General features: G+C 38.4%; 1 protein-coding gene across 3 annotated transcripts in view; it reads left to right on the top strand.

Moving 5' to 3' along the window:
* Nucleotides 1-19,724, top strand: part of DOCK8 (dedicator of cytokinesis 8) — a 233,153-nt gene that overhangs the window by 68,853 nt on the left and 144,576 nt on the right. For 2 of the 3 annotated variants that reach the window (XM_047767727.1, XM_047767728.1), the window contains one exon: nucleotides 1,659-1,730. In XM_047767727.1, the coding sequence (XP_047623683.1) occupies nucleotides 1,659-1,730 (72 nt within the window). Of the gene's footprint in view, nucleotides 1-1,658; nucleotides 1,731-19,724 lie in introns of those variants that run through there. The other variant, XM_047767730.1, reaches the window with a different exon arrangement.

Genomic DNA, 19,724 nt, shown 5'->3' with positions numbered 1-19,724 from the left:
AGCCTCACGTCCCAGAAAATGATGATCCTTCGGAAACACTTTTCCCTGTTGTCAGTCATTTATTCACGTGGGATCTTCATATGAGTGACATCTATTATTATTAGCTTTGGTAGAGAATCATTTAATTTTATTTCTTTGTGTAAAATTTATGGTTGTCTTCCAATGAGATCAGAATCTTAGAAAAGCCTATTTAAGTACTTATAGAAAATTAACAGGTGAGGATTTTTATTTTTTTGAAATTTGATAGGAGGTCTTTTTTTCCCCTCAACATCAGTTTTTGAGTATAATATTGCCTTGTCACTGGAATTGGTAACTAACCCGCTATCTGTTGGATGGCTTTAAAACACACTATTTCAATCATTGCCCCAAAATCTCATATATAATTAAAGCCCAGGAAACTATCATCATCATTAAACAGCAGCTGACTCTTGTTGAACCCTGGTGCCTGGCCAAGAACTTGATGTTGAGCTGTGATAGTGTAGCAGGTATAAGCCGGCACTCACAGGGAAGTGACCTGGGGTCAAGTCACAGCTCTCCCACTTGGAGCAAGAACTTTTCATCTCATTCCTCTGCAAAATGAGAATATAGTAGTGCCTGTTCTATGACTGATGTTAACTCAGTTAATACCTGGAGAGTGATTGCATTGGGTGCCCTAGTACAGAATGAATGGCACACAAGGGTGAACTCTCACAGGTAGGTAGGTCTCGTTACGTGCCAGATGTTCTCCTGAGCACTTCACACACTGATTTACTTTATCTTCATCACAGCTGTCCAAAGGAGGATTGCACAGTTACTCTCACTGCTTTAAGGTGGGGGCACTGAGGCACAGAAGGATTGAATGACTGGTCCAAGGTCGCATAACTATTAAGGAGTGGGGCTGGGATTTGGCTAGTCATGGCCCAGGGGCCACACTGGGTTTTGCAATATTTCATCTAGAACTAACAGCCAGCCCACAAGGTGCATTCTATTCTTATCCTCTTATAACAAACCAAAAAAAGTCAAACTTAGAGCATTGAGACCTATTTACTATAGTACCAACACATGTGGAAAAAGAGCAAGAAAAACTTTGCTACTGTGAAAAATGAGCGATTTCTAATTTCCAGACTCTGGAGCACTCCAGGAGTATCTCTCATGACACATTCCTTACAGGTAGACAAGAGCTACCCAAATTAACAATCAGCAGCCAAAGCCAGGATCTGTCAGCTCATCAGAGCCCAACACAGCTTCTCTTCTTTATGGCTTTCAAAGAGGAAAAACATGCATGTCCTAACAAGGTTACACATGAGCAAAAATATGCCCAGATTACCCCTGTGAGAGATTGGTATTTATACTTATTCTTCTTGTTTTGTACATGATTACAGCTAGTTCTGCCTGTCTTGTGTCGGAATGCCTTTGGGGATAGGTATAGTCTAACATGATTCTCTGTAATAAAGAAAACCCACAAAGCATAAAATGCCAACATATTTGCCTCATCAAAGTAAAAATGTTATTGCCTCAGGAATACTTCAGACACTCGAAAGAAGTGGATAAGAATGCCCTTCACATTCTTAGTTCATAGGGATTTGAAATCACACTTCTTTCCTTGGTTATGATAAAGGATTGCTTTGTTGTGCTTATACAGTAATAACATTTTTTTTTTTCATCTTCCACCTCATTAGGGTTGAACTGGACCCTCACGTCAGGGACTGTGTTCAGACCTATACGCGGGAGTGGCTAATTGTGAACCGGAAGTAAGTTCGTCTTTTCCCCTTTTTACATATATATTTGTTTTTATATTACTAGCTTTTGAATCACTTATTTTTTGAATTAATAAACTTTTTTCAGAGCAGTTTAGTTTTGTAGGAAGAATGACTAGAAAGAAGTCCTGATAGTTCTTACATATTGACCTCCCTTATTACTAACAAACTGGGGATTTGGGGACAGGGGGTGTGAGGATTTCCCCTGTAGTAACCTATTGGGGATTTGGGGGTGGGAATGTGTGTGAGGTTTTTTTTGTCTTTGAATGACCATGAATATTGATTTTGGAGATTAAACATACATGTTAGTGAGTATGCAAATTTTCAAGTACAAAATGAACAATGAGGATCTCGTATTACTCTCCTGCTCAAATACCTGCTAATGCTCCCTGCTGCCTGCTATATCAAATATAAACACCACCTGCTTACCTTTCAAGGGCCTTAATAATCTGGCCCGCTCTATTAAAACTTATTTCTCTGAACTCATGGAGCCTCATCCTTTCTCTGGGTCTGCCTCTTCTTCACGGATGCGCCATGTAACCCCTTCAGCTCTCCCTCCACCACCTGTTGCTCTTGATGTTCCCCTTCTGGGCATGCTCTCCATCCTTTCATCTCTCTACCAGATCCTACCTATGGATAAAAGGTCAGATCAAATTTCTTTTTTCTTTGTGCAGCTTTTTCTGCCTAACTTATCCTGCCTTGGATGAATCTTAGTTAAGCGTGCAACATCTGTTACAATTAAAGAGCCAATATTGATACATTATTATTAACAAAAGTCCATAGTTGACAGTAGGGCTTATTTTTTGAGTGGTATATCCTGTGGATTTGACAAATGTCGAATGACATTCATCTGCCACTAGAGTATCATACAGAATAGTTTCACTGCCCTAAAAATCCCCGCTGCTCCACCTTGTCATTTCTCACCAGCCACCACTTATCTTTTTACTGTCTCCAGAGTTTTGCCTTGTTTCTCCATGTCTTTTTGTGGCTTGATAGCTCATTTCTTTTTTTTCCCTCAGAATAATCTTCCATTGCATGAATTTACTATAGTTTATCCATTCATAAATTGAAGGAGAAAGTCACATTTTAAACACCAAGAATAGAGCCCTTCTGTTTTATTTCCATTCTGATGAATTCTGAGGAGGGACAGGGGAATGAATGAACCACAGTTTGGCTTCAGATTCAAAGGTAACATTTAAATTTGTGATGAAGAAATAAATTCTCAGTCCATGGGGAGTTCCCATTGTGGCTCAGTGGTAACGAATCCAACTAGTATCCATGAGGATGTGGGTGAAAGGATCTGGCATTGACGTAAGCTGTGATAGTAGGTCGAAGATGTGGCTCAGATTCTGTGTTACTGTGGCTGTGGTGTAGACCAGCAGGTACTAGCTCTGATTTGACCCCTAACCTGGAAACTTCCATACGCTAAGGGTGCTGGCCTCAAAAAAGATAAAGAAAGAAATTCCTAGTCCAAAAGGCGCTTCTCTTCTGGGTTAATCAAGTGTTTCTATGAAATTGTTCTGAGCTTTTTGCCTCCACGCCAGTGACCTGGATAGTACTCTATGAGAAATGTGTACAAATACCGGAATTCTCAACCTGTATGTTTGTACCTGTTAGGGAGCTGACTGGGGAGGGTCTGCGATTGGGGACACAGCCCACTAGAGAAATATCAGAGAACCTGTGGCAACACATAAATAGTTTGAAATGCTGATATCCTCTCCTGTACTCTGGTAAGAATTACTGTTCTGTGGGATAAATGATGAAAGACTTTGGAGACTGGGATTTATCCAGCTCCTGGAAAGGTGCCATTGAATTTGTGCTGAAGTGTTTTGGAGTAAAGTCAGTATGCATACTATTTTCAATAGCTGAGAAAGAGAAAGCTTTACCTGTATGAAGTAAGTAAGAGAAAGTTAGATGCTAATCCATCATCTGTTCTAATGCAAATGGAAAACCAAGTTGCTGGGCAGTCAAATAAGATTGTCCTTTGCTGGTAATAAAAAATTTCAGAACAAGTTGTTTTCTTGCTTTGAAATGTCATAATTAGAGATTATTTCTGATTATGAAGGTTCTAAAAAAATCTGAGAAGGGACAATAAATAGAAAGGCCCAATTTACTACATTTGGTTTTTATTTTCTACTTAGGACACTGTACTTTTTCGTTCTTCATGGCAATTCCCATTGGATTATTTTTGCTCTATCTTGGACAAAGTTAAAGTAAAAAGGACTCTTTTTAGAATACTCATTGTAAAAATTTTATAGATTATAGTGAAAGAAAAGGAGAAAAAAAAACAATTTCACTATAGACAAATGACCACCATTAACATTTGATATATTGCCTTTGAATCATATTTCTTTGTCTATATACTTACATAAAAATTAAATCAGGGAGTTTCCTGGTGGCCTTGCAGTTAAGGATCTGGTGTTGTCACTGCTGTGGCATGGGTTTGATCCCTGACCTGAAAAATCCCACATGCCATGGGCGGGGCCAAAAAAATTAAATCAGATTATAATACAATTTTGCAGCATGCTTTTTCAATCTTCGCAGTAAATGGCAATTGTTTCTCTTTGCTGTTAAATATTCTTCTGCAACACAATTTTTAATGGTTGTATAATATATTTAACAAAAATCCATTTCACCAATTTTAATATTTAGATGATTCCCTATTTTTCAGTGTTATACCCAATACAGCAGCATTCTTGTGTATAGTTATGAATTTTTTCCTATGGAATAAATTCTTACAAGAGGAATTTCTGTGTGTAGGTGTATGCCCAATTTCAAGAATTTGAGAATATTATATCAGAAAGATTAATACAAAATATGCATGAATCCTCAAGGATGTTGTCTTTGAATAAATTGCCAAATTTTTTGTTAAAAAGGATCTCTTTTATTTGCATTTTATTTGACTGTTTAGGTTGGGCATCTTTTTTTCATACATTTGTTGTCCATTTTGTAAGTTCTCCTTGGTGCTCTACTTATTCTTTAAATTTGTGCATCTCCATTAATGTGTTTTTCTAGTCTCATTTATCTTTAGAATTGCTTTTATTTGGTAAGGATATTAACCTGTTGTCTGTCATATAATACAAATTCCTTACCCAGTATACTTTTTGTCTTTTAAATTTGTGTGTGTATATATATATATATATATATATATGTGTGTGTGTGTGTGTGTGTGTATATATATATATATATATATATATATATATATATATATATATGGTCTTTTTGTCTTTTTAGGGCCACATCCACAGAATATGGAGGCCTAATTGGAGCTGTAGCCACCGGCCTACGCCAGAGCCACAGCAACCAGGGATCTGAGCCAGGTCTGAGACCTACAGCACAGCCCATGGCAATGCCGGATCCTTAACCCACTGAGCAAGGCCAGGGATCAAACCCACAACCTTATGGTCCCTAGTCTGATTCGTTTCTGCTGCGCCACAATGGGAACTCCTAAATTTCTACATATATTTTTTTGAAATTCGCACTTTATGTAATAGTCTATAGTGACAATTTCCCTCATGATTTATAGTTCTGCTGTCATGCTTAACATTTAATTCACAAACCTAATATTATTTACTAAGAATTCTGGATTAAAACGTTAATCTGGGAGTTCCATGGCGGCTTGGTGGTAACAAACCCGACTGGTATCCTTGAGGATGCAGGTTTGATCCCTGACCTCGCTCAATGGGTTAATGATCTGTTACTGCTGTGAGCTGTGGTATAGGTCGCAGGTGCAGCTCAGATCTGGCATTGCTGTGGCTGTGGGGTGGGCCAGCAGCTACAGCTCCAATTAGACCCCTAGCTTGGGAACCTCCATATGCCGCAGGTGCGGCCCTGAAAAGATGAAGTAAGATAAAATATGCACCATTAGCCATTTTGATTATTGCTTCTGTTCTCTTATGTGTCTCCATTTGTTGTCGACTCTTCTGTAGGAAAAGTGACTATTCATATATTTATTTAGTGCAAGTTTCATGTCTTTATTGTCACAAAACAAAGCAGTATCTGTTTTAACTTTCTGTTTGTCAACATATTGAAGATGAGGATTGTCATGGGCCTTGTTATCTGTCTACTTGGGTAGTGGGCAAGTTTGTTTCCAAGAAATCAGCTGATGGACAGGTAGAATACAATTTTGAAACTCATTATCTGTTTCTGGCAAGCTTTGACTAGTGTTTCACTGAGAAAGCACCTTTTTCTACCCTGCTGTGTGACCCTTTGGTACACTAAATCTGATACTCTGACTTGAAGGCTGTAATTCCTAGCACACTCCTCCCAGGGATTATTCTGCCCTTGTGTGCATCCATAATAATTCTTTTGTGAGGAAAATTCAATGTACTATTGCCAGATGCGCTTCATCTCCCAAAGCTACATATATTTTCAGCCAGTTATTGTTTATGAGTTGTTTCTATATGGTTGCAGAAACATGGTAGAAAGAGAGAGGAAGGAAAGTAGTGGTTCTGGTAGGGGTTCCTTTGAGTAAAACCAGGTGGAACCTGCAAGTGCTTCATAGATAAGTGACTACAATGAAGAAGGAGAATTTAGATTTCTGACTATTACCAACATTTGCTTTTCAGGGACTAGCAGGACTGTTTTGTTTGCAACTTAAAAAAATAGAAATGGGAGTTCCCATCGTGGCACAGTGGAAACAAATCTGACTAGGAACGGGAAGGTTGCGGGTTTGATTCATGGCCTCTTCAGTGGGTTAAGGATCCGGTATTGCCGTGAGCTGTGGTGTAGGTTGCAGACGCGACTTGGATCTGGCATTGCTGTGGCTCTGGCGTAGGCCAGCAGCAACAGCTCCAATTAGACCTTTAGCCTGGGAACCTTCATGTGCCGCAGGTATGGCCCTAAAATGACAAAAGACAAATAATAAAAATAAAATAAAATAAAAAAACTAGAAATGACCCAAATTGTACTCTGTGGTGGTAGTGGACAAATAAACACTTTTACATTCATACAATGGAATACTACTTGGCAATAAATAAATTACTGATAATAAAATATATTAATATTACATTAACATGTAGTAACATGGATGAATCAGGTATACTCTGAATATGGAAATAAGACTAAACATTCAGAAAAAGATTTTAAGAGAAATACTCAGAATAATCTGTTCTGGGATTTCTAAATGCTAGCAAAATAAACAAAATTTAAAATAAATCGTATTATTCATAAAGCTCAATTAACAAAAAAGTATTTGGGGGGACCTTTTCTTTTTTATTGAAGTATAGTTGATTTACAATGTGTTTCTGGTGAGCATCACAGTGATTCAGTAAATATTCTATTATGGTTTATTACAGGATATTGAATATAGTTCCCTGTGCTAAACAGTAGGACCTTTTCATTTATCTATTTTTTAATTACTTAATGAATTTTATTATATTTATAGGTGTATAACAATCATCACACCCAAATTTTACAGCATTTTAATCCTAAACCCTCAGAGCATTCCCCCCAACCTCCAACCTGTCTCATTTGGAAACCATAAGTTTTTCAAAGTCTGTGAGTCAGTATCTGTTCTTCAAAGAAGTTCATTGTGTCCTTTTTTTCAGATTCCACATATTAAGGGGTAGCATTTGGTGTTGGTATCTCAGTGTCTGACTGACTTCACTTAGCATGATAGTTTCTAGGTCCATCCATGTTGCTGCAAATGCCATTATTTCTTTCCTTTTAATGTCTGGGTAAATTCCATTGTGTATATGTACCACATCTTCTTGATCCTATCTCTGTCGATGGACATTTAGGTTGTTTCCATGTCTTGGCTAATGAAAATAGTGCTGCAGTGAACATCAGAGTACATGTGTCTTTTCTTTTCGAGTCATGATTTTTTTTCTCTGGATAGATGCCCAGGAGTGGGATTGCTGGGTCAAATGGTAGTTCTATGTTTAGTTTTCTGAGGAATTGCCATACTGTTTTCCACAGTGGTTGCACCAATTTACAATCCCACCAACAGTGTACTAGGGTTCCCTTTAATCCACACCCTCTCTAGCACGTACTGTTTGTAGACTTTTGGATGATGGCGATTGCGGCTGGTGTAAGTGGTTTTGATTTGCAGTTCTCTAATAATGAGTGCTGTTGGACATCTTTTCATGTGTTTATTTGGCCATCTGTATGTCTTCTTTGGAAAATTGTCTGTTTAGATGTTCTGCCTGTTTTTTGATGGGGTGGGTTGTTTGTTTGGTATTGAGGGGTAGGAGGTGTTTATAAATTTTGGAGATGAATCCTTTGTCAGTCGATTCATTTGCAAAGATTTTCTCCCATTCTGTGGGTTGTCTTTTCCTTCTGTTTAGGGTTTCCTTTGCTGTGCAGAAACTTTTCAGTTTGATTAGGTCCCATTTGTTTATTTTTGTTTTTACTGTCAATACTCTAAAGAGGTGGATCTGAGAAGATGTTGCTGTCGTTTATGTCAGAGAGTGTTTGGCCTATGTTTTCCTCTAAGAGTTTTGTAGTGTCTGGTCTTATATCTAGGTCTTTAATCCATTTGGAGTTTATTTTTGTGTATGGTGTTAGGGAGTGTTCTCATTTCATTCTTTTCCATGTGGCTGTCCAGTTTTCCCAGCACCACTTATTGAACAGGCTGTCTTTTCTCCATTGTATGTTCTTGCCTTCTTTGTCATAGATTAGTTGGCTGTAGGTGTGTTGGTTTAATTCTGGGCTTTCTATCCTGTTCCACTGATCTATGCATTGTGCCAGTACCACACGGTTTTGATGATTGTTGCTTTGTAGTATAGTCTGAAGTCTATACTACAGGGAGTCTGATTCCTCCAGCTCCATGTTTCCTTCTCAGGATGTCTTTGGCTATTCTGGGTCTTTTGTGCCTCCAAACAAACTTTGACATATTTTGTTCAAGTTCTGTGGAAAATGTCCTTGGTACTTTGATAGGGATTGCATTGAAACTGTAGATTGCCTTGGGTAGAATAGTCATTTTGATAAGATTGACTCTTCCAATCCAAGAGCATGGTATGTCTTTCCATGTATTTGTGTCATCTTTGATGTCTTTCATCAGTGGCTTATAGTTTTCTGAGTACAGGTCTTTTGTCTCTTTAGGTAGGTCTTTTGTCTCTTTAGGTAGGTTTACTCCTAGGTATTTTATTCTTTTGGATGTGATGGTAAACGGGATTGCTTCCCTAATTTCTCTTTCTGATCTTTCATTGTTAGTATGTAGAAATGCAGTTGATTTCTGTGTATTAATTTTGTATCCCGTGACTTTGCCAAATTCATGGATGAGCTCTAACAGTTTTCTGGTAGAGTCTTTAGGATTCTCTGGGTATAGTATCATGTCATCTGCAAATAGTGATAGTTTTACTTCTTCCTTTCCAATTTGGATTCCTTTTATTTCTTTTACTTCTCTGATTGCTGTGGCTAGGACTTCCAAAACTATGTTGAATAGTAGTGTCAAGAGTGGACATCCTTGTCTTGTTCCTGATCTCAGCGGGAATTCTTTCAGCTTTTCACCATTGAGAGTGATGTTTGCTGTGGGTTTGTCATACATGGCCTTTATTATGTTGAGGTAGGTTCCCTCTATGCCCACTTTCCGAAGGTTTTTTATCAGAAATGGGTATTGGCTTTTGTCAAAGGCTTTTTCCACGTCTATTGAGAAAATCATATGATTTTTATTTTTCAGGTTGTTGATGTGGTGTATCACACTGATTGATTTATGGATATTGAAGAACCCTTGCATCCCTGGGATAAATCCCACTTGATCATGATGTACAATCCTTTTAATGTATTGTTGGATGCGGTTTGCAAGTATTTTGTTGAGGATTTTTGCATCGATATTCATCTGTGAAATTGGCCTGTAGTTTTCTTTTTTTGTGGGATCTTTGTCTGGTTTTGGTATCAGGGTGATGGTGGCCTCATAGAATGAGTTTGGGAGTATCCCTTCCTCTGCAATTTTTTGAAATAGTTTCAGAAGGAGAGGTGTTAGCTCTTCTCTAAATGTTTGATAGAATTTGCCTGTGAAGCCATCTGGTCCTGGACTTTTGTTCGTTGGACGTTTTTTAATCACAGTTTCAATTTCAGTTCTTGTGACAGGTCCATTCATCTTTTCTATTTCATCTTGGTTTAGTCTTGGAAGATTGTACCTTTCTAAGAATTTGTCCATTTCTTCTAGGTTTTCCATTTTAGTGGCGTACAGTTGCATGTAGTAGTCTCTTATGATCCTTTGTATTTCTGTGATGTCCGTTGTTATTCCTCCTTTTTCATTTCTAATTTTATTAATTTGAGTCCTCTCCCTTTTTTTCCTGATAAGTCTGGCTAAGGGTTTCTCAATTGTTGATCTTTTCAAAGAGCTAGCTTTTTGTTTCATTGATCTTTTCCTTTTCTAGGGCCGAGAGCTCCTATACCACACCTTCTTTATCAGTTCATCTGTCGTTGGACATTTAGGTTGTTTCCATCTCTTGGCTATTATAAATAGTGCTGCAATGAATATAGGGGTGCATGTATCTTTTCAAAATAGAGTTTTCTTCAGATATATGCCCAAGAATGGGATCACTGGATCATATGGCAACTCTATTTTTATTTTTTTGAGGCACCCTCCATACTGTTTTCCACAGTGGTTGCACCAGTTTACATTCCTACCAACAGTGTAGGAGGGATTAGGGGGACATTTCAAACAACTCCTCAGAAGAACTAACTATTTAAAGTTTGTTAAATATTTAATCATATTTACGAAAATGATTTGGATTCCAGTTGCTCTAAGTGTGCAAATGGTACTGATAAAAAAGAGTAGATCCGTGTGTTACCAAACTTTATGTTATAATATTTATTTTGTGTTTTCTCACAGAGATCTTTGAGAGAGAGCTTTACATGGGATTTCTTAAGCCTGCCACATTCTTCAAAATTATTCTTAGCAGTATAAATTTAGGCAGCAACATGTATGTGTGTGCTGGATGGATAGGCTATTTTGGTGTATAAAATCACTTTGGGTGGGGGCTTCTCCCTAAGGATTCAAATAAAAAGCTTCGCATGATCTAATATCCTGGGGGAAAAAACCACCTAACTCAATGTAGTGGCAAACACAGGCAAATATTAAGTTGTTTCCTAAGAATGCATTACAATAAATGACAACACACTGAACTAGTGAATGTTTTTCCTGAAAAATTCACCTTTAAAAGATAAGGTTCCCAAAGGATTTAACTACATGAATTTGTTCCCTAGCCTGGAAAGAAAACAATGAAAATTCAAATTTCACTCTTGCCCTTTGCCATTCTTAGGATGTGTATACTCCAGAGGGTAATGATGGCATAGGTTCAATGTTACATGCTTCTTCATGAGGTAACTTGCTTGAGCCACAGAAATAAGAATCAGAAAAACAACCTAGCTTAAGACCTTATGTGTGGTAGCCTTGGAGACCAGAACTGTATCTGCTTTAGCTTTCTTCCTTGTTTCATAAGATGCACTTATTCCACACTACCCCCCACCCCACCCCCACACACAATTACAGCCATATGTCTGCTTCCATCATCCCCAAGTCACTTCTCTCTATGCCTGTGTTTCTCCATCAGGTAGAGGAAGGACATGAGGTGAATGTTATAACGTTTCCTGCAGCTTTAAGATTGCTAGATAAAAAGTTCGTATACTATATCTGAAAAAATTCATATCAGATTTTCTTCTCAAAAGAAGCTTAAATCTGGGAGAAATGAAATTTATTTGGCTATTGTTCTTTTGCTATTTTATGCAAGCAGATGCTCTCTTTTTAGTCCTCAGTTTTGTTAGAATGTTTTCGGGAGTTCTTTCCATGGACCCCAAAGACACAAGTGGGCATTTTAAAAATGAGTTATAAAATGGTGTAAAAATTTCATTTCACAATATGTATACTTACGCCCTCTATACATGCCAGCCCTCAGAATTTGGAAGATGGAAAACATTTAGACTAAGTGTATTCCATGGCTGTGGATCTGATTGTCCTTTTCTTCCTCATTCTAGATTTAGTGTCTACTTCCCCATTTTCAAATCTCAGAAAGTTGTAAGCTCCCTTGTGGCAGCAAGGGTAAAGCTGGCTGGAGAGGAAAGGCCAAGGGTTGGCAAGTATGCAGCGATGACTCATTTCACAAGTGCCAGCCACAGAAGGCAGAAACCACCACAGGGGAGGTAGTGAGACTGCTGGCTGACTGCCACCAGCTACCAGAGTCCCAGCCTCATTACCCCACCCCGGGCCTCTGAGCCAAATAAAGCCATATTCCTGTTGAGCCTATTTGCAGACAAGAGTGAAATGGGGAAGTAGCCAAATAGTAGAAAGACTATTCTCACGAAATGAACACAGAGAACTGGGTTCCTTTTCTTCAAACTCTACTGTTACACATTTGGGGACAGTCCAAAGACCACCCGTATTTTGAGAGCATTCTCCTTAGAGGCTGTGTGGTGGGGTAGACAGAGTCTAGACTGTAGAGTCTGGGATTTGGGTCCAGATGCTGGCTTATGTAATGGCTATGAAACCCTGGGCAAGTGACTTAATCTCTCTGAGCCACAGTTTCCTCAAGTGTGAAATGGGGTGAAAGGGGGCTCATTTTGAAAGCCTGTTGTGAGGATTGAAAAATAATACATGTTCCTCTTCTTCTTTTCCCCCCTTCCCCTTCCCATAAGCTTTTCTTTTTCTTTCCCCTCATTTCTTGTACAATTTGGTATGGAGGAGTTCCCATCATTACTCAGCGGTTAACAAACTCGACTAGGATCCATAAGGACAAGGGTTTGATCCCTGATCTTGCTCAGTGGGTTAAGGATCCAGCATTGCCTTGAGCTGTAGTGTAGGTAGCAGATGCAGCTCAGATCCAACATTGCTGTGGCTCTGGTGTAGGCCGGCAGCTGTAGCTGTAGTTGACCGCTAGCCTGGGAACCTCTATATGCCATATGACATATGCCGCAGGTGTGGCCCTAAAAAGACAAAAAAAAAAAAAAATTGGTGTGGAAACCAGCGGAACAAGGTAGCCATCTATGCCTCAGGGTGGGGAATACCTGAGGAGGACCAGAATAAGGAGATGAAGGCCAAACAGGGTGGGGAGGGCACACATTTAGAAGGGCTGCCTGGCCTAAAGAATCAGAACCTGCATGGTGTGTGGAGGGTATCTGAGCCTGGGGCAGCCTGGTGTGTGATGACAGAGCAGACATTCTGAGTAGACTGAGGAAGGCATACACATGGAGGTGTCAGGGCCCAGGCACGGTGACAAGGCCATCTCTGGGGAGGGGTGGCCAGGCACAGAGTATCAGTGCAGACTGCAGAGGACATCTTGCTGAGGGGCAGGCCTGGTGCAGGGTATCAGAGCCAGAATATATGCAGGGGAACTGTGGGGAAGGGGGTGCTATTGTCAATTGTTACATATATCAAATAAGTAAACATACTAAAATAGATGCCAGATTTTGCACTATCTGAGAAGGGAGTTAAAAGTGTGGAGAGGATACTGTGATGTCAGACAGAGATTTCAGGATCAAAATGAATTTTTGGCTTTTGGAGTGCATGCATGAGTATGTGCGCACATGCGCACACATACACACACACACTTCCTTTCTAATGCTGTTCACTGAGAAGACACAGGAGGAACAATACCTTAATAGCAATGAGCATACCCACCACCTACATCTTGGCTCCTAAGAGGCATTTTTTATTAAAAAGAATCAGAGCTTCTTGGAGAAATAACTGATTCCAGGGGTTAGGAAAGGAAAATGAAAGATCAACCTGAAAAAAAAAAAAAAAAGGAAAAAAAGAGTTCCCATCGTGGCTCAGTGGAAAAGAATCTAGCTAGTATCTATGAGGATGCAGGTTAAGTGGGTTGAGCCTGGTTTTGCTCAGTGGGTTAAGGATCCGGCATTGCCATGAACTGTGGGGTAGGTCACAGGCAAGCTCAGATCCTGCATTGCTTTGGCTGTGGCATAGGTGGCATCTACAGCTCCGATTCAACCCCTAACCTGGGAACCTCCATATACTGTGGGTGCGGCCCTAAATAGACAAAAAAAAAAAAAAAAAAAAAAGATCAACCTGGACTATCTTATGGTGGAAAGCAGGATGTGATCAATGACTGTTGGGGACATGTAAAAAACATGTAGAGCCAGTGGAAGGGATGCATACTGATGAAATGGAGGATAATTGGAGCATCAAAATAAATAATAGAAATGGATTAAAATATAGTGTATAAAATAAGAAACTATGATTCCGTAGTGACACAGATAAATAAACTTAAAGCTTGATGAAAAATGGGGCATTTTATAATAATCAAACCCAAATGGGAGGGACTTTCTAAAAAACAACTGGCCTATAACCTCAAGGTCATGAAAGTCAAGGAAACACTGACAAACTGTTCCAGAGTAAATAAGACATGTAACATCTAAATGCAGTGCATGACTTTGGACTAGATACTTATGCTCTAAGGGACATTTTTGGGACATTTGGTGAAAGCTCAATGGGGCCTGAGGATTAGATGGTAATAATGCATCAGTGTTAATTTCCTGAATGTGATGGTCATATACTATGTATGTTGGAGAATGTCTTGTTTGTAGACATTACTCACTAAAGTATTTAGGGGTACTGGAGAATTAGGTCAGCAACTTACTCTCAAAAGGTTTGGGAAAGAGGGGGAAATGTCTTTATACTATATTTGCAAGTTTTCTATAAATTTGAGATTATTTCAAAATGAAAGGAAAATAATATATATTAGGTTCTGGCATTGTAATAAAGACTATTAGTTGGCTTCATTTACCATCCCATGCATCCATTCTGCAGCCACTATGAGTGTAGGAGCTATTGTGCCCACAGACATTTGAGTAATTCACTCTACATCCCAGCCCCCTAACGTCCCACTTTGGATTGGTAATGGTGACCAGTGCCTGACTGACAATAGCACTGGTACAAGGGTACCATAACCTACCTCTTCCCTCATAGTTGGACATTGGGATAGTTTATAGTGTGATCCCTCCAGAGTGCACTGTGTATCAGGCCAAGAATTTATCCAAGCCCTCATCCTCACTTGACTCCTGCTTACCTCTCTCCCTTATAGGCCTTTCCTGAAGAACACTTTCAAGAAGCGCATGTACCTAAGTCTATCTCAGCCTCTGCTTCTAGGGAATCTTATCTAAGATAATCACACAGCAGCTCAAGAAGTGATAGCTGTGTTAGCATCAGTGGCAATACCATTAGCTAAAAGATCAATCAATGTGTTATAGATTTGGATACCCTTATTTTATGGACATACTGAATTTAAAGTCTCCTAAAATCCTTATTTCTACTAAACTATATTATTTTTTATTAGGTTATAATTGATTTACAGTGTCAATTTCTGCTGTACAACGTAATGACCCATACTTATGTATATATTCTTTTTCTCTTACTATCTTCCATCATATTCTGCCCCAAGAGACTGGACATAGCTTCCTGTGCTGTACAGTAGGACCCCATTGCTTATCCATTCTAAATGCGATAGTTTGCATCTACCAACCCCAAACTCCCCATCCATCCCACTTCTTCCCCTTTCCCCCCAGAAACCACAGGTCTGCTCTCCATGTCTATGATCTGTTTCTGTTTTGTAAATAGGATCATTTGTATAGTATTTTAGATTCCACATATAAGTGATATCTTATAGTATCTGTCTTTTTGACTTAGTATGAGAATCTCTAGTAGCATCCATGTTGCTGCAAATGGCATTATTTTGTCCTTTTTATGGCCAAGTAGAATTCCATTGTTTATATGCACCACATTTTCTTAATCCATTCATCTGTCTCTAGACATTTAGGTTATTTCCATATCATGGCTATTGTGAATAGTGCTACAATGAACACAGGGGTGCAAGTGTCTTTTTCAGTGAGAGTTTGTCCAGGTATATGCCCAGAAGTGGGATTGCTGGATCATATGGTAGTTCTATATTTAGTTTTCTGAAGAAAGTCCGTACTGTTTTCCATGGTAGTTGTCCAATTTACATTCCCACCAACAGTGTAGGAGGGTTCCCTTTTCTCCACACCCCCTTCACCATTTGTCATTTATTGATGTGTTAAAATGGCCATTCTGACTCAGTGTAAGGTGGTACTTCACTGTAGTTTTGATTTGCATTTCTCTAATAATTAGTGATGTTGAACTTTTTTCCCATGTGCCTGTGGGCCAACAGTATGTCTTCTTCAGAGAAATGTCTATTTAGATCTTCTGCCCATTTTTCAGTTGGTTTTTTTGTTGTTGAGTCTTATGAGTTGTTTGTATATTTTGGAGATTAGACCCTTGTCTGTTGCATCATTTGTAAAGATTTTTTCCCATTCTGTGGGTTATCTTTTTTTTTTTTTAATCGTTTCCCTTGCTGTGCAAAAGCTTTTGAGTGTAGTTAGGTCCCAATGGTTTATTTTTGTTTTTATTGTCATTATTCTAGGAGGTGGATCAAATAAGATGTTGCTGTGATTTACTTTCTTACCTAAACCAAAAATAGAACTCTGAAAAGTGCCCACTTTAGGATTCCACTTGTAGAATTTTCTCAGAAAACAATTTAACACCTGGGTGAGGCTATTGTCTTGTTTCGACTGGTTCCATTCCATCCCATCCAGGAAGTCTTTGTGGATTTCCTTTCCCAGATGTGCTGCTAAAACTATGGTTCAGATTGGATTGGAGGATTCCATTTTTCTGATGTCTTAGTAGCAGTGGATCCTAATGAGGGCAGTTAGTGTTTCCATTTTTTTATTGTCTCAGTGACTGGAGTGGGCTGCCACATTTGCAATGCACAGAGCATCACACACTGTGAAGGGCCACCCCAAATTCAGCATCCAACACAGCTATCAAACATCCAGCTGGACATTCAAGGAGGTGAACAACCAGTCTGTAAATATCCAGGCTAAGCCCCATACCATCTTACAAATATTTTTGCGCTGAATTTTCCAAGAACATAACTATTAATGTGAATATAGGGGAAATTAAACTTTGTGCTGATGAGAGCCCTACCAAGAGTTTTTGCCCATTTTAGAAAATCACATTACTGACTTTGTGGTGTTTGAGTCACCTTGTTGCAGTCTGCTTTGGTAGGTGTTACAGTCACAATGAGTCTTTCTTTCTGCAGGTGCAAACAACTATTTCATTGTGTTCCCTGGTGTCGCTGTGTCCAGGCATGTGCATATTTACATACAGGCTGTTGTATGTTTCTTTTATTTCTCCTTTACATAACAGCGAACAGCTGAGCTCATTTTATGAGCTTCTAAATATGAGAAAGTTGGTGGGTTGTAAAAGTGACATTATAAAATATTTATTACATAGAAAGATGGTGTTTTGGGTCTAATAGATCAGAAAACACTTGTGTGAGAGGAACATGTTATAGATATTTGCTTGTTAGGGTTTCATTCATTCTTCCATTCAACAAATGTTTATAAATTTTCTCCTGAGAGTAAGACACCAAAGAGGATGCAAAAAGGAATACACAGGAATTCTAGCTCCACATGAGTCCCTGTCCTCAGCAAAGTCATAGTCTGGTGAGAAAGAGCACATATATGGCAGGGGAGATAAAAATTTGGAGAAATAATGAGACTGTAAGAGTATGACGAAACATTCTAAGAGAGATGCAAACAACAGGCTTTGAAATTCAGAGATGGGCTCAATTACTTCTGGCTAGGTCAGGAAGGCTCGGTGCAAGTGCTGGCTTTTGAATTGGGCTTTAGTGGGAGTGGGTTTGTGGAGGTGGGGAGTCAGTGCATAACAGGTCAAGGGTGGTTCAGTGATTTCCACAGCTGGATTGCTCTTTGTAACTGCATAGGCTGATGAGCCTGGCTTGCTTTTCGTACTTTTAGAAAGCAAATAGCTAAGCACCTTGACAGCCAGCACAACAAATGCATGTCATAATAAGCAATTATTGATCAGGGAGACATTTTTATGGTGTTTTGGGAGTAACTGAATTATATGCACTGATGTGTTTGAATTTTAATTGTTTACCAGTTCACTGGGAGTAAAATATGGAGTAATAAAACAGATGATACCCCATTCCTTGATATCTCGCTCTCCTTGAGCATGACCTTCCTTTGGAATTACCTTAATCACCCAGGATAAAAGACAGAGTCTGAGGGCTTTTATGATTGCTGCTCATAACACTCATGAAATGTTTCACTGTCACTGTGGATAATATACCAAGAATAAATAGCATGTAAATGAAATTTAATTATTTAAGAGTTCCACTCTCCACTAAGACATAAACACATTCTCAAGTTATTCTCTCTTTAGTTCATTAAAGAAAATGACGGGAAATCATGCTTAAAATATTTACTGTCACCCAGAGGATGCCACCAAATGGCAATCCATACAATGTTGTCAAAATACATGGAAATAAGATGAGATAAACAAGCAGCCATAGCACCAGTCTATTTGTTAGATTAACCATCATTTTCAAAATTCACAAAGAAAGAAGCACTATGATTTTTAGAGCAAGGACACCAAACTTTGTACTAGAGACATGAAAAGGTAGAATGGAATCCTTTCGAGGCATCTTCCAGTCCAAGTAACACAGACAAACATTTCAAAAAGGAAAAGGCATTTCTCCCAAGAGAAGAGCATGCATTTTGTGCTTCTGTGTTTAAATTTTCCCTATTAAGTTAAAATCTAAAACTTTTCTCTATCCTTCATGGGCAGCACTATTTGTCTGATTTAAAAGTCTCAATTATAGAACCTGAATGGCAAATGTCCTATAGAATAATGAGAGTGGGAGGGAACACAAGTGGCCATTACTCCACTCCCCTGCCCCCTAAATGGGATCCAAAGCCATTATTACAGATAGCGAGGACATAAAAGACTATCCCTAGATATTATAGAGAAATGTAATATCAGCAAGGAGATAATTGAGGAATAAAAGAGCCAGCTAAATCAGTGTTTGACTGTGTGGTTATGGATGACAAAGACACATCCATAGAAAGGAAACTAGCTTCATTAAGTATGGTCCTCTAGAGGAAAGTTGTTTTTTCTTCTGTGATGCATTCAACTGTATGGGCTAGAGTTTGGGGTTCATTCATCTGACATACTAATATAAGTGCTTTTTCTGAAGTCTTCAGAAGATCTTATTTTGGATAGGTTGAATTAGACCTAGATAAGCCTTCAAGTATAATTCTTATGATTTTTCAAATCTTATCTTTATTCCATAAATATATAAATTTTAGTGCCTATGATGTGAAATCTATCCTGGTCCATTAAATTAAAAGAAATCTTCAACTACATTGAATTGTCCATTGGTTTTTTTGTCCACTGCATATAATATCTTAGTCATTGGTCTAATTTAGATTATTTGTTAATTGACAGAGATGGTTGAACCATATTCTGTAATACCAGTTAATAAACATCAAGTAGTGGCAGATATTTATGGAATTATTGCCATAAGCCAAAAGTTCTTCTATGTGTTTTATGTATATTAATTTATTTATTGCACACAACAGAACTGATGAGGTAGGTATTATTCTAATTCCTGTTGTTCTAATAAGGGAATTGAAGCACAAAGAAATAAAGTAATTTTCCTTAGGTCACACAGTTTGTGAGCTGTGGAGCCAGGACTTGAATCCATTTATTCCCACTCCACAGAAACCACCATTCTATAAAACAATATAATAAACCATAGCAAAGTATTAGACCTTACATTTAAGGAGTATTAAATGTGTAAATAGCATTTTTTCACAATAATCAACACTCTAGAACTCTAAAATTGATTTTAAAAATTTTGTACCATATTTTGAATCTGGGGCTAAATTGTGTGCATTTGTTTTTATGTTCATGAGCAAATACTCGTGGAGAGGAAGCAAACTAAAATATCCTTCTTGCCTAGTAATGAGATGATAAAGTCTTGTCTACAAAAAATAAACTGCAGAAAAAAAATTTTTAAATAAAAAATAATGAGTATTCAGTGTAGACATTATCCTGATTAATGCCAGACACAGTCCTAAACTTCCATCCATTGATTTTGAGGTAATTATCATTCTTTTTAGATTACAGCTCTGTGAGTTTTGACAAATGCATACAGCGGTATAACTACCTACTACAATCAAGATATAGAAGAGTTCCCGCACCCC

The sequence above is a fragment of the Phacochoerus africanus genome, chromosome 2 (genome assembly GCF_016906955.1).
Source record: "Phacochoerus africanus isolate WHEZ1 chromosome 2, ROS_Pafr_v1, whole genome shotgun sequence".
In the NCBI taxonomy this organism is placed as follows: domain Eukaryota; kingdom Metazoa; phylum Chordata; class Mammalia; order Artiodactyla; family Suidae; genus Phacochoerus; species Phacochoerus africanus.
Note: the sequence above shows the minus strand (reverse complement) of the source record. Positions and strands in the feature narration are given on the sequence as shown.